Below are 13,815 nucleotides of genomic sequence, written 5' to 3'. Positions count from 1 at the left end.
GAGGGAACGGCCGGAGCTGTGTCACAAAAGGGTCGGGTTGGATCTCAGGGAAAGGTGCTTCCCCCAGAGGGTGGCCGGTGGTCACAGCACCGAGGCTGCCAGAGCTCCAGGAGGGTTTGGATGATCCCCTCAGGTGTGAGGATCACCTGAGGATCCACCTCTTGGGGATGGTGCTGTGCGGGACCAGGAGATGGACTTCATGATCCTTGTTCCAGCTCAGGATGTTCTGTGATTCTGCAACATCTCTACCCCAAAACCCACGGGTTGCACTTCTTTTGTAGCCGTGCCAAGAAAACCGAAAAGAAAGATCCCAAAGAAGGAAGGAAGAATCCCAAAGAATCAGAGAAATCTCCCAGTCCTTTGAGCTCTTCAGTCTCTTCTTCAGTCAATGGTTGTGTGTATGTGCAATCCCAAATAAAACCTCTTATTAAATATTTAAAATATTTGTCATTTAATATAATGTGGAAGATGAGACTGCTTTTCGTCTGGCTTAAAACCAGGGTAGGTTCTTGCAGCACAGTGACACTACCAGGTGGCTGAACTTGCCAGACTTCTCTGAATCATCACCTCAGATAACCAGATTTGTCAGGGGAATTTTGTAGTTGGTATAAAACCAATTTGTCCAAATCATAGGAGACAGAGGCGAGTTCTATTAGTTGCTAGAATATGAAAGGCTGAAGGGACTGAAGAATGTGTCTCTCCAGGCAGGTTTTCCAGGGGCAGCACATCAGCATGTTGGTCAGGTGATGCAGGGAGAGGTTTGCATTTCTGTCCAGCTTTGCAAATCTGGTTTTCACCATTGAAAAGGGGGGGAATTTCTAAGCCACCCTTTTTGTATGTTGTTATCATTGATTTGTTTCTGCACGTTGCCTTCAGATTTGAGTATGTCCCTGTCGTGCTCGTCACAAAGTACTTTGAAAAACTGAATTTGCAGGAATATGGTGAAAAAGAACATGAGGCCGAGCAGAACCAATGGAATTGGAATCGCTGCTCCAAGAGAAATTTCCTGAAGGAATAGCTCCAGTTTCTGGGTCTGCTTACCAGTGCAGAGCAGGGTGGCCAGAGAGGTTGAATCCTACCTGCAGTGATTTGATAACTACATAACTTCTGTCCAAAAACATGAAAGAAAAATAAAAGACTGAAGAAATTACTGAGGTCTTGTCTCCAGCCAAAGTGCAGCCTGGACGTGAGGAGCACTGATGTGACTGACCTTCCTGAGAAAATCACTGTTACAGAACACAGAAATATCCCAGCCAGAATACAGAATACTCCCAATTTGAATTGTAAAAATATGACCATTTAAGTAAAACACATTCAGCTTTTTTTTTTTTTTCACCTCATTTTACCATGTCCCCTTATCTCTGTAACTGTCTCAGCAGGTTGCCACAAGTAACATGAACACAGCTTAAGGCATTCTTTCAAACACCTCAAAAAAAATAAAAAGGGGGGGGGTGGAAGAAAAAGGCAGGTTTCACTGCCTCCTACCAGCCTCTGGAACACTTCGAGTTGCAAGACATTATTTTTCAGACCTTCTGAGCCAATCTTTCATGTCTGAAAAGTTGTGATTCACAAACACCTCACTACTTCAAAGAGTTAACAGGTCACAGATTTTTTTTTTTTCTCCCCCTTCTTGCTTCAGGAGACTAGATAATAAATTCAGCATGTGAACACTGGCTCCTAAGGGTGATCCTTTCAAGTGTTCCAGCACTGCATATCCAGCGAGGAAGCAGGGCCAGCTGACGAGCTCAGTCATTATCCTGCTGCATGGGAAAGCAGAGGTGGGAAAATTTGCTCAGAAAAAAAAATCTCACTTTTCCTGAGGCGACTGTTTTTGTGCAAAACACGAGTCATTTCGGGGCCAAGCAGCATTTTGGTGGCAGCGAATGTTACACCAACCTCACGGGGTTTGCCGTGAAACAAGAGTTAATATTAAACTGTGTTTGGTATCTCAGCAACCGTCCCGGACGTCCCGATCCCAGAGAGGGATCCACACGACATTTCCAAACTCACTGGTTCCTGCCAGCTGGTTCATGGATGTGTTAGAAGAAATTAAGGATATCTTGGCCTTGTCATTCAAGGATCCCACTTTAACATGTTGGGAACCAAAACACAGCACACGTTGTACCAATGAAATACCCACTCCAGTTGCCAGCATGAATTTGTCTGTCTCTGCATTAGAGAATTAAACTGCTGACGAGTACAAAGTATTAAATACTTAATAATAGCTGCCTCCATCTCTCCTTAAAAGTAGGAAGCGTAAGGACAAATTATATCAGTCATACTATTAAAATATTCATATGCAGCCTTCAAAAAAAAAAAGAAAAAAGATAATTAGAGTATGTTCAGGGTTGTTTAATGGCAGCTGTAGCATCTTAAAAGTAGTTTGATCTTAATGTTAAATGGTTCTTTTAAAAGTTCTACAGTAGCTTGCATGCTGTGTAACTTACTTATGCTTTTAATCAGAGAAAAGGCTTTTATACTGCAGAGGGAACCATGTATATGACTCATGACAACTCATTATATGTGCACAACAAGTATTTCTCTATCACTTTCTAGTATGTTGAAATCATAATTACTTTTTTCTGAATGGAAATACACATATAAGCACAAAACTTGTCAGATTGGATCATACCAGTGAGCTGCCTGTATCATAAATCAAATTAAAAGTACAATTTACTTCAAAGCTGCTTAATGACCAGAGATCAGTGCTGTTGCTCAATAAAAAAAAAAAAAAAAAAAGATGAAGCAGTTACATTGTGTAATATTGAAACAGTGGTAAAAATTAACAGTTGTTTAAAACAACAGTTTCAGGTGAAGTTAGAATCTCAAAAAATCGAAATGGTCTTAGTAACTTTTGAATTTCTTTTAAAATATTAAAAAAAAATGCTTTACGTGATGATATTGACATTTAAATCATGGTTGGATATTTGGCTTCTAAAGTAATTTGGAAATCTCAGTCTTTCTACTTACATAAATTCTGGAAAATCCCAGGCCGTTGACCCTCTGCCTATTCATAATTAAAGGTCCACTCCCTGTCACAGGGGAGTGTTAATGGAATCAGAACCCAGGTAATTACCAATGATTAAGGCCTTTCAGTGTAAATCAGTCCAGAGCTAAAGGATTTAATTGATGATAAGGTAATATTAAATAGGAACACGCTAGTGGCTGAAAATCACTTTATTGTAAAGCGACTGCTATTGAGGAAGTCATTTACAGTTGTATAAATTTTGGAAATATCAAAGAGAAGCAGCATTGCAGGGATGTGGAAGAAGGCAGAGAAGAGAGAGTGGAGGTTAATGGCTGAAATAATGTGTCATAGCTTGTGGAAGAGGCTGGTGGGGATTGTGGGAGGGAAAAGGTGAGACTGTATTCCTGGAGTCTGGAGTTCACCTGGAAGTTTACACTTTCCTCTCGTATGTGAAAGGCTCTGTCTCAGTAAGGCAGAAATTTAGTACTGTATTATTTCTCTAATTCATGCTTCATCTTCACATGGTTTCATGTCAGATGGGTCCTTCTTCACGAGAGTTGAAAAAAAGCCACGTTCTGTTGGAAACAAGAACTTGGGTTAAATTCTTGGAACACGCCTGAAAACAACTCTTTGCATTGTAGTAAAACATCTTGAAGAAGTGCTGATTGCAATGAAAGCTAAGCTACTTGCATCAGAAGCCCTGCCAAACGCGAGGGAAGATGTTTCCATGGGGGGTAGTCTGTGCTTTTCCTCCACTTTCAAATGAAAATAAAACTTACAAGGAAAATTCTGTGCAAGGAATGTTGAGAAAACAAACGCAAAACATTCCCTTTTCTAACAAACATGGGTGTTGGCTGTTTATTTCTTCTAAAAGCCTGTGTGCCTGTGAAGCAGTTCCTCCAGCATCAATTCCTCACCACAGCTATATCAGCTGCTTTTTGTCACTCTTGGTCCAAAGTGTGTTTCTGATCAGCATAAGGTGGGAATAATTCAGCAGAATAGGAGGGAAAAATCAGGTTCTTGAGGCTGCAGCAGTGCTTAGGCTCTTTACCCCTAGAGAAGGTGCTGATTCAAGCATTCCTGAAATCCCAGAATACTTTTACCTATGGCCTTTTCTTTGGGCTAGACCGCCTTTAAATAGCACTTTCTAGAACAGGACAGGAATTAAAGCAGGGCTTTGATGTATCCAAAAAAAAAACACTTATGCTGTGCATCATTTCCTTCTCCAAAACACCCAGTAACTCCAGTCCAAGGCAGATGAATTCACCACTCAAAGAGGGCTTGAGGATGAACTATGACACTGCCCCCCACACTAAAGCACTTGTGATTCCACACCAGAAGCTGGTTTGGGATCAGCCTCGGTCCTACCTTTGAAACAGGCCGGGAGGGTGAAGTTGCCATCCACACACGCCACGTCCACAGTGTAGGCACAGGATTTTTCCTTGTTCTTGCAGAAGAAGGACACGGTTTCCCCGTGCAGAATGCCCTCCTTGAGGTCGTTCTGAACTCTCTTCTTCTCCCCATTGTATAACACCACAGCTTTCTTAACTGGTATCTTACATGGTGCTGTAAAAAAAAAGCAGTTATAAGGAAGATGTAAGGATTTGAAAAAGGGAGGAGTAGATGCCATCAGATTCCTGTACAAGTGCCATTTTGGAATGAAAAACAATGTGTCCCACATATATCTGGAGAACTTCTGCTGGTATTACAATGCTGAAGAAATTCAGACCCCGAAGCAGAGGGTCAAAAGTTTCCAGTGGAAATCCAGCCTCAGTAAAATTTCTAATGATATTGAATAGGAAGAGGAGAGGAAAAACTCAGACAAAAAAAAAAGTTATGTGGCTGATTATTGAAGTCAATTCAGATGCATCATTCATACATATAATCATACCTTTCATACCTACATTCATACAATGTTCAATGTTGGGAGTGGTCTTAGATTATCAGGGCCTTGCAACTATGATTTTGGTTTCCTTTTGAAGGCAGCTCCTGCACAGAGGAGTGAGGAACAGGCAGAGTCTGACAGGAAAATTCAGTTTTCTGTGGTTTCTAACAGGTGGTGTGTGCATACCTCTACAAATCGGTTTTGTGGACCAGTTTCCAGACTTTTCACACCGGGAATGCTTGGATCCCTCCATCATGTAGGTGGGCTGGCAGCCAAAGCTGACACTCTCGTTGTAGTGGTACGTCCTGCGGACAGCAAACTCTATGAATCCATTTTCTATCCCTATTGGAGTGGGGCAGGTGACAACTGTGGGACAAAACCAAAACCAAAACCAAAGCTTTATCCATGTCACGGGTCTAAAAAAACACATTATACACCTGAAAAACACATAAAACTCCCACAGTGGTTCATTTCAGCCCCTTGCACAGGAAAACACAGCTTAGAAAACCACCACAAATAAACAAACATTACTTGTTTTAAATACACATCAGTCTGTGGTTATAGCAAAAAACTACTTAAACATGACATAGTTTCACTGCAAGTTCTTAGGACTAAGGGTGAGGTTGATTGTTTCTTCTATGAATCCAAGCTTAGAATAAAATGTTGGCTGCACTCTGGAGGCCAGGCTCAGGTTCCCCACTGGGAACTCCATTTAGCAGGGTTTGTTTATATAACCTTTATACCTGCAGCAAATATTTTGGCAATGCCACGTCGTGTGAGCAACCCCCTCACATCCACGGGCCTGAACTGCAGAATAATTCTGCTGCACGTTTGCAACAACGGTTGTTAATAAAAATAAAATATTAAGGTTGTTCATGTCGTTCTGTACAGAACATACAATTCTAGGGCATATTTTCAGGTGTTCCTTACCCTTGCACTCTGGAATGCTGCTCCAGGTCCCGTTGGCCGTGCAGGTGGCTGTCTCATTCCCAAAAAGTGCCATAGGGGGGACACATTCGAAGGTGATCGTGTCCAGGAAATGAGAAACGTTTCCAGGTTTTGAGCGACGGTAGGAAAGGACTCCAAACTCCGGGATGGGGGGAGGTGGGCAAGTCACCGCTGGAAAAGCACAGCATTCATGGAAATTAAAGGGAGAGAACAGAGAAAATCAGAGATCAAGTTATTCCTGGAATCAGAGGAGCAACGTGTTTGTAACTAAATGAACCCACAGTGCCCTTCATGGAATCAGAGCTGACCAAACAAGTAGTTCAGATTAAAGGTCTCAGGAGTCCTAGAGCATGGAATTCATGATTTTTGCTGTATTTCTCAGACAATACTATTGCTCTTTCAGTAAAGTCTTTATGCAGGGCAGGTTAGAGCAAAACCCTGTATAACAAGTGCGAAGGCATGACAATATCCTCTTTTTTATACACAGGGAGGAGGAATTTGAGTGGATAAACTTCTTACCTCCAGCTGTAAATAGCATCCCTGATCCTGGCCTTTTGTACAGACCTTTAAACTGTATTTCTCTAAAGCCCACAGACCTAAAACCAAACATCCAGGGTTCTGCTGGATTTTTCCTAACCATTTTTTTTTGCACTGCACTGTGGAAGAGCTCTGAATAAGAATAAATGTTACTCTGAGCCATGGAAAAGAGTCTTTCTGGAATGAGAGTAAGAGTAGAGTAGTTCTTTAGTCTTGAAACACGCACGTTGACACTGTGGAAAAATTCCAGTCCACTTTCCATCTGACATGCACTGGCTTGTTTTTGACCCAACGAGGTTGTAGCTGGAAAAAAAAAGATACTATACTGGTTATCAGAGAGCTTAATGAACAGGGACAAAAATCAAGTTGTTCTCTGCAAGAAAAATTAACATTTGTCAAAAACAGACTTAAAGAGTCCAGTTCTGAAATCCTTCACTAGTCCAGCTCTTCCTGAATTTTGGATTCAAATATGAAAAAATTGTTAATATTCAAGTATTGCAAAGATCCAGGCAGAAGGTTGGATACAAGAAGATGTTTTGCTTTTTTTCAATTATATGTTCTGTTTTATGTATTAACTTCTACGACTGATTAATACTATGGATATTTGTAAGTATCAAACATTTATCTGTGATTGCTAATGCAAATGTTATGGTTTCTTGGGAGGACTTCCTAGCTAATGATGGCAATTAGGATCAAATATTGCAAAGAACTCAACACTCTTAAGAACTAAAGTTACATGATTATATTTTAATACCAGACACTCACTTCAGTTTCCATATGCACACTAAATGCTTCTCTCCCCTCCTCTGCACTTACATTATTAGCCTTTACTCTGAGTTTTAAAGAAATATTCAGCATGTGTCTCTCATTTTAATATCACACAGCTGAAAACCAGTAAATTATAATTAGCAACATCCAATCCAGTCCCACTGCTGCATTTGGTGTCACAGCAGAATTTATTTATTCCTTATCTTGTTCCTGTTTTGCAGAATGAAAGAGTTGAGACTGTTGACACTTCAGTGAACTCCAGGCTATGTCTCACCTTCCAGGTAAGGACTGTTTAGTCATTAATTACCCAAGTAAAATGAAATTCTGTTCAAATATTTCCCTGCATTAACCATAACTATTTTTCTTTGAATGCATCCTCATTTCTAAAGTTAGTGAGTAGCCTTGAGTAAAAGTGCCTTTACTGCAGGGACCAAATGAGGATTAACCTCTTGTTTTCATTTATTGAGCTTGGAAAGGCACAGAAACACAATTTCCAGTCTCCAGAGCCAAAGAGCACAACAACTTTGCTGGAGATTATCCACTCTCTGCTGTAGGATTTCATCTCATGATGTAATAAGAGGATTTAAAAATCAAGGGAAAGCACTCCAGAATAAATCTTTGCATAAAATCTCTGCTGTTTTGATAGTTTCCATATTTGTAAGACTTTGCTTTGGAGTAGCAAAGCTCCAGGATGTTACAGCCAAGACTGAATAGAGGATCACTAGATAGGCTTTTTAAAAATAATTTCCAAAGTGTAGATGAGTTTTTATGTGCAGTTTTCCAAGTTCTCTGCCTTGCAATATGGCAGTGGGTGATACTAGAATGTAACATAGTGATTTAGGTTGTTTATTTAACAGTATGAGGAAGGGAATGCTTACCCTGGTTCACATGAAAAATTTATAGTACTCTGATACTGGAGTTCTACAAAATCAATTTTTCCATTCTCCAAGGGTCCAGGAGGGGTACATCTCTTTGCTGTTAATTAAAGATAAAAAGAAAAGATAATGTTATTTCACGAGGCATGAAATAATGATTTCATTATGATGGGAACAAGTTGATCATAAAGGTTCATCCTGTGTCCTTCACATTTCTCTACTCCCATGTACTACATTTCATAAGTCTAGATGTTCTGTTTGTATGAAAATATAGTAATTTTGAAGCTCTTTTGATTGAATATTCTTTTAGCATTTGATTGTCTGAGGAATATGACTTCAGTGCAGTGAAATGATAAAAATGAACAGCAAGGGATACAATAAATGCAGGGGTTACTGATGTTAGAGCACAGGCACTGCTGGGCTGGGGCAGATGAAGGTTCCCCATGTCCAGGTCCAACCTCCATCCCCGTCCAGGAGCAGAGGATAATGTGGAAGGCATGGGATATGGATGGGAAGATCCTTCCCCTGTTCTCTCCCGTCCCACTCCCAGTACATAAGGGAAGAACAACTGGAGATGGAGGTATATCTGTTTAAACTCATGTGATCCCTCACATGGCCTATAAATCCCCTTTCCAGAGCAGTGCCCAGCATCAGGGTGAGAGCAGGATCTGGGGGGTGTAATGGAGAGAGATCCAACTACAACAACTCCAGCTGCGACTGCTGCATTGAAGAGAGAGACACTGCTGCCCTGAACGTGGAAAGGATCTTTCCTTCTTCCCTTCTGGACTTTAATTGGAGGGAAAAGAGATTTCATCCAATGTAAATATTGCTTTACCATAGGAGAGATAGTTAGAATTGTGTATATAACGTATTATAATATTTATTTGTGTAATAATTGTAATAGAATTCCCTTCCCCCCATATTGAGTCTTCTGTTGTGTCTGGAAAACCCCTCTCACACCGGGGTGAGTTGTGGGAGGGGGGCTTGGACTTGGGAATCAGATTTTTGGGGGTCTCAAACCACGGCAGGGGGTTACTCACGGAGGCACAGCAGGGTGTTGAAGGCCCACTTGCCAGTTGGGAGGCAGGTGTACTTCCTCTGGCCATTGTTGGGCATGAACCCAGGCCTGCAGGTGTATTCCACCTCCTCACCCACTTCATACACCTGCTTGTCCACGTTAATGGTGGCAAACAGCACTTCTGGAGGCCTGGGACACACTGGAGGAAAGGAGAGGCTTTACAGGAAACTGGGTAGAAAATTGGAGTTATAGTATCTTCCTGTCCTGTGCGTGCCTTGGTGAGGCAGCTGATGGCTGCCATAATTATTAGTCAGGAAAAAATATCATCTTCTTCTTCTTCTTCTCCTTAGCAGCTCTACCAATGCCCCCAGCTAGATTTGGTGTCACTTTTTTAGCCAAAATTGACTTTTCCTTCAAAATGGGTTTATGAAGGTGGTCTGCAAAATGAGTCAATTATGGCATATTACTTTGGACAGAAGAGGGCAAGAGGGGCTTACAAGCAAACTAATGCATTTCCTTTGTAATCTGAATTTTTTCTCGTAATTAAATTTGGTTTTCTCTGATTTCTCCGGTTTTTTGCTGGGGCAAACCCTCTTGTTACATCAGACAGCTCTGATTCCAAACCAGGTTTAACGTGTTGACAGCATGAACAAACCCAGAGGGTGAGAACAGGAGGGAGCAGAGAGGGAGGAACAGGGGGTGCAGCCTCTGCAGAGGACAGGGAGAGAGGCTCCTGCTGGGATTGTGGAGAGAGGACAGGGACACAGAGCTTGGGCTGGAAAAATGAATGGCAAACAGAAGGAGAAGGTGCATGAAACAGTCCCCAGAGCCCTTGATGTGGGGGAAAGAGGAGAAAAGTGAGGCAGAAGCTGTGCTGGATGGAAGGGAGAGCAAGGTGAGCAGGAGCTGGGCAGAAGGATGAAGCAGGTTAATTCCAGGCACGTGCAGTGCCCCCTGGAATGCAGGCAACCCAAAACTTCTGTCAACAGTTCTTCTATTTTCCTTCATTTTATTCTTTTGTATACAGCAACTCACCTCACCGTGGGGAGACACAGAGGGAGGAAAGGGAAAAGAGCAGAAATCGCTTTCAGAGAAAATCCCCGATCAAAACACTTGACTGGAATTATCTAAAGGCTTTAAAATCCTCTTGTTTTCTCCAGCTTCCCTCATTCCCACTTACAGGATGACAGGAAGACACTTACCTTTTGCTGCAAGAGCCCCGTGGCTCAGGGCCACGATGCCCACGAGCAGTGCCAGGGGGTGCATCGCTGCCAGTCCCCGACGTCCCGAGTGACCCTCGGGCCGGAGTTTCTCCCCTTAAAACCCAAGGCACCCACAAAAGGATGGTTACATATTAACTCCCTGTGTTTATTCCCATCCCAGTAAACAGAAGATAGAAGGTTCCTTGTGTTGCTGGTAATAAAGGCTGAACCAACCCTCACATGGTGCGTTGGTGCATAATGCAGGGATTCAGGCGGCGATCTCAGCTCAGAACTGCTCCTCTTTGGGTGCTTCTGTGGAGCATCTCTGGGTGTTTCTTTGGAGCATCTCCTGTTGGGATTGGTGGTGCCAAAAAAACCAATATTGTCTTCTAAGCATCTTTAAAAGATGAGGATATCTGGAATGTGATACTGGATTAATTAATAGAACTGTCACTAAGAAGCTCGTGTTTATCACCCGGGTGTCTGTATTTCTATGTACCAAGGACTCCTGAGAGTTGTAACAAAATATTTTTAAGGCAAAATGATCGGTGTTGGAGTGACATTGACATTGGCAGGTGCCAACTTTGTGCCAGTTTACACCAGATGATGATCTGGCCTGAAACTTGAGGCTTCAGGGGCCTGTTTGATCCAATTCCTGTCATCAATAAGTATCTTCCAACTACCACATAACCAAAAGCAGCAGAGACAGTGCTCGATGCCAGCGCTGCAGGAAGGTTGAAATTATACTTCTGGCCTGTGCTGATGTGTGACAAGGGGGTCAAGCTTAAATCATATTTTTGGGTGGTATTAAACCTTGCTTTGGTGCTGCAATTTGGGGTCATGGAGTCAGAACTCCACAGGTATCAGCTGAGGTTCTGATACTGCAGTTCTCCTAATTTAGCAGATTTCAACTGCAGGAGCATCTGAAGTGCAACCAAAATAACGTTTGTGTAATCATTGTTCCACAGTTTGGTGTTTCTAATCTAAGTATCCTCCTCCCCTGCTGACTCACAGCCTGTGAGGGGGAGTGAGGGACATTTGAAGCTCTAGGAGAAGCTGGGTTATGTCAAGCTCTTACTGCTGGGATCTTTGATAGTTTGTTTATTTATATTTGTTTTATGAAATTTCTCTGTTTGCGTTTAAAACACAAATTTTAGCCACAACATTAAACAAGTGGGAACACGCCATTCTCCTCAGAAAAAAACGGCTGTGAACGTCCTGTTCAGAATATTTACCAAATACACAGTGCCAAAGGGCAAAGTACCAGTGCTAAATCAACAGAAAAAAATTGACTTCATTTTCTGTATTTACATCTGATTATTTTTCCATTTGTCACATCCTACTGCTTCCTCTTCTCTTTCACGAGTAGTTTTTCCCTTGAAGACACACTGCAGGGGTGTAGTGAACTTTATTGCCTCTGGTTTAGTGCTTCCTTAGATCTGCCTCCTGTGTGGATTACATCCTTTCCTGTGTTTAAAAAGGACGAAATGGGCACAATTTGGGACGTTTTGGTGTCGTCCATACGCGGTTCCCCCCTGCCCGCAGCAGATGGCGCAACGAGCTCTGCCATGGAAGGGAACTTCCCAAGTTTTCTGTACTATTAAAAGAGGGAAAAGGGGTTAAATTGTCTGCACGTTATTTTCCCGATACTTTTTTTTTGCGTGAGAACTTTACTGCTCTTAAAATCGAAACTTAAAACTGCGGGCAAAACTGAGAAATTAATATTTCTGTACTTCACATAACTGCATAGTAGCTGCAATATTGGGATTCTTTGTGGAAATGTGTTTTTCTCTGCACTGAGAAACATTGGAATGTATGCTACAAATAATCTTGTCTTTTCCAGTAATTGGAGAAGTCCAGAGGAGGCCACAGAGATGATCATAGGGCTGCTCTGGAGCCAGGCTGGGAGAGCTGGGGGTGTTCACCTGGAGAAAAGAAGGGTCCAGGGAAACCTTGGAGCCCCTTCCAGGGCCTAAAGGGGCTCCAGGAGAGCTGGAGAGGGACACTGGACAAGGGATGGAGGGACAGGACAAGGGGGAATGGCCTTAAACTGACAGAGGGCAGGGTTGGATGGGACACTGGGATGAAATTTTTCCCTGGGGGGAAGTGGGGCCCTGGCACAGGTTGCCCAGAGAAGCTGTGGCTGCCCCATCCCTGGAAGTGTCCAAGGCCAGGTTGGACAGGGCTTGGAGCAACCTGGGCTGGTGGAAGGTGTCCCTGCCCATGGATAGGGGTTGGAAGAAGATGATTTTTAAGTTCCCTTCCCACCCAAACTGTTCTAAGATTCTGTGAAGACAACTGTAATTGTATGGATTCACCCTGGCACAGCACGAGCAAACCAATCTAGTTCTTGCTGTGTTTGTGATAGCATTCAATTATATATCATCTGAATTTCCATCAAATCCAGCCCACTCCTTTTGCATGTGAACTATTTAATATTACAGCTCCTGAAAACCAAATAATGGAGCAGAATTTTGTCTCATTAGAGACCACATAAATGTAGAGCAGACTGATGGTCTCTACCCCAAATCCTATTATATTCTAAGGAAAGAAATGGTAGATGGAAGCAGGGAAAGCAGTGCAGGAACACCCTGAGATGATATCAGCCATACCATATCCCAGCAGTCTAATTGTTACCTGGGTTTGTGCTACCACAGCCTAAAGGGAGAATATGCAGGAGGATGTGAACAAAGTGCCTTTGCAAAAGCAGTGCTAAAATATGAAGGGCAGCAAAGCAGAGATCGTGTTTGAAAAGGCAGCAATTAAATGATGGAGACTGGCATTGCTGCCTCAGCAGAGTGGGTACAGTAAGGAATAAGAGAGAGGAAGAGGATAAGCCAGCAAAGGCCTTAAAAATGAAGGTAAAAAGGGAAAAGAAGAAGGAAAAAAAGTAGAGGGATGCTAAAAGAAAACTGATGATGAAAAGCAGCCAGTGCAGCAGCATTCTTTGTTGACACTGGGTCAACTGGGGCTGTCAGGACAATAGGGAAAGATATTATAATCAGGCCACAAGATAATAAGAAGGTAGGCAAAGGCTTTCAGACAGGAATTTATCTCTCCTGGAGAAAAAGTGTGCAAGAATTAGACAGATATAAAGTCAGTGCAAGGTAACAGCTCCCTAGCTAACGAACCAGACCTTCTTTCCTTCCTAAAACCTGTTTTTCTGTTTCTCTATTTGATGCTGCAGTTTTCCTGATATTCTAGGATATGTCCCTCTGGTCCTGCCATGGACTTATTGGGAGTCTGTCCTGCCAGACAAGTGATGGATCTGCACCACCCACTGTTCTCAAGCTTTTATGACTGTCCTTCAACCAGAAAACGCACAACACAACCAGTTAAAGATGCAGGATCTTCTCAAATCGACAGGAGTGAGGTATAATATTAAGGAAAGGCCTGAATTCAGCCCTCCCTGTACCAGCCCCTGCTGGCTGTGGCTCTTTCTGGCATGAAAACTGGCCTTGGGACTGCAGCTGGACCAGCATTCTCATCCTTTTCCTGCAAGGATCAGATATTCAGACTCCAGCTTCCTTCCCACTGTTCCTTTTGGTTCACCTGTCAGTCACTGGGTTGTCCTGTGTGCAGCCATCCCTCCCTCTGGAGTACATGGTGAAGGT

The 13,815-nt window shown here is 42.6% G+C and overlaps 1 protein-coding gene across 2 annotated transcripts; it reads right to left on the bottom strand.

Moving 5' to 3' along the window:
- Positions 1–3,162: 3,162 nt before the first annotated feature.
- On the bottom strand, positions 3,163–10,335 carry APOH (apolipoprotein H). 2 transcript variants are annotated; one of them, XM_018073380.2, is made up of 8 exons: positions 10,202–10,335; positions 9,022–9,198; positions 7,985–8,081; positions 6,565–6,641; positions 5,784–5,972; positions 5,040–5,219; positions 4,337–4,534; positions 3,163–3,543 (listed from the first exon to the last, which is right to left on the bottom strand). In XM_018073380.2, the coding sequence occupies exons 1-8, from the start codon at positions 10,263–10,265 to the stop codon at positions 3,473–3,475; spliced, it is 1,053 nt and encodes a 350-aa protein (XP_017928869.1). In that variant the 5' UTR covers positions 10,266–10,335; the 3' UTR covers positions 3,163–3,472. The 2 variants fall into 2 exon arrangements, with proteins under 2 accessions (XP_017928869.1, XP_017928870.1); XM_018073381.2 differs by lacking the exon at positions 9,022–9,198 and having other exon boundaries at positions 10,202–10,289.
- Between the last annotated feature and the right edge of the window lie 3,480 nt (positions 10,336–13,815).

This window comes from Manacus vitellinus, unplaced genomic scaffold (assembly GCF_001715985.3).
Source record: "Manacus vitellinus isolate BGI_N305 unplaced genomic scaffold, ASM171598v3 scaffold_24_pilon, whole genome shotgun sequence".
Taxonomy (NCBI): Eukaryota; Metazoa; Chordata; class Aves; order Passeriformes; family Pipridae; genus Manacus; species Manacus vitellinus.
The sequence above is the reverse complement of the archived record's forward strand: the minus strand, read 5'-3'. Positions and strand labels throughout refer to the sequence as shown.

Bases quoted from the DNA above. Each gene is read 5' to 3' on its own strand.
- APOH (XM_018073380.2), bottom strand. From the start codon at position 10,265: ATGCACCCCCTGGCACTGCTCGTGGGCATCGTGGCCCTGAGCCACGGG. The intron at 9,199-10,201 runs GTAAGTGTCTTC...CCTTTCCTCCAG, and splicing joins CGGGGCTCTTGCAGCAAAAG to TGTGTCCCAGGCCTCCAGAA. The intron at 5,220-5,783 runs GTAAGGAACACC...TTTGTCCCACAG, and splicing joins CAGCATTCCAGAGTGCAAGG to TTGTCACCTGCCCCACTCCA.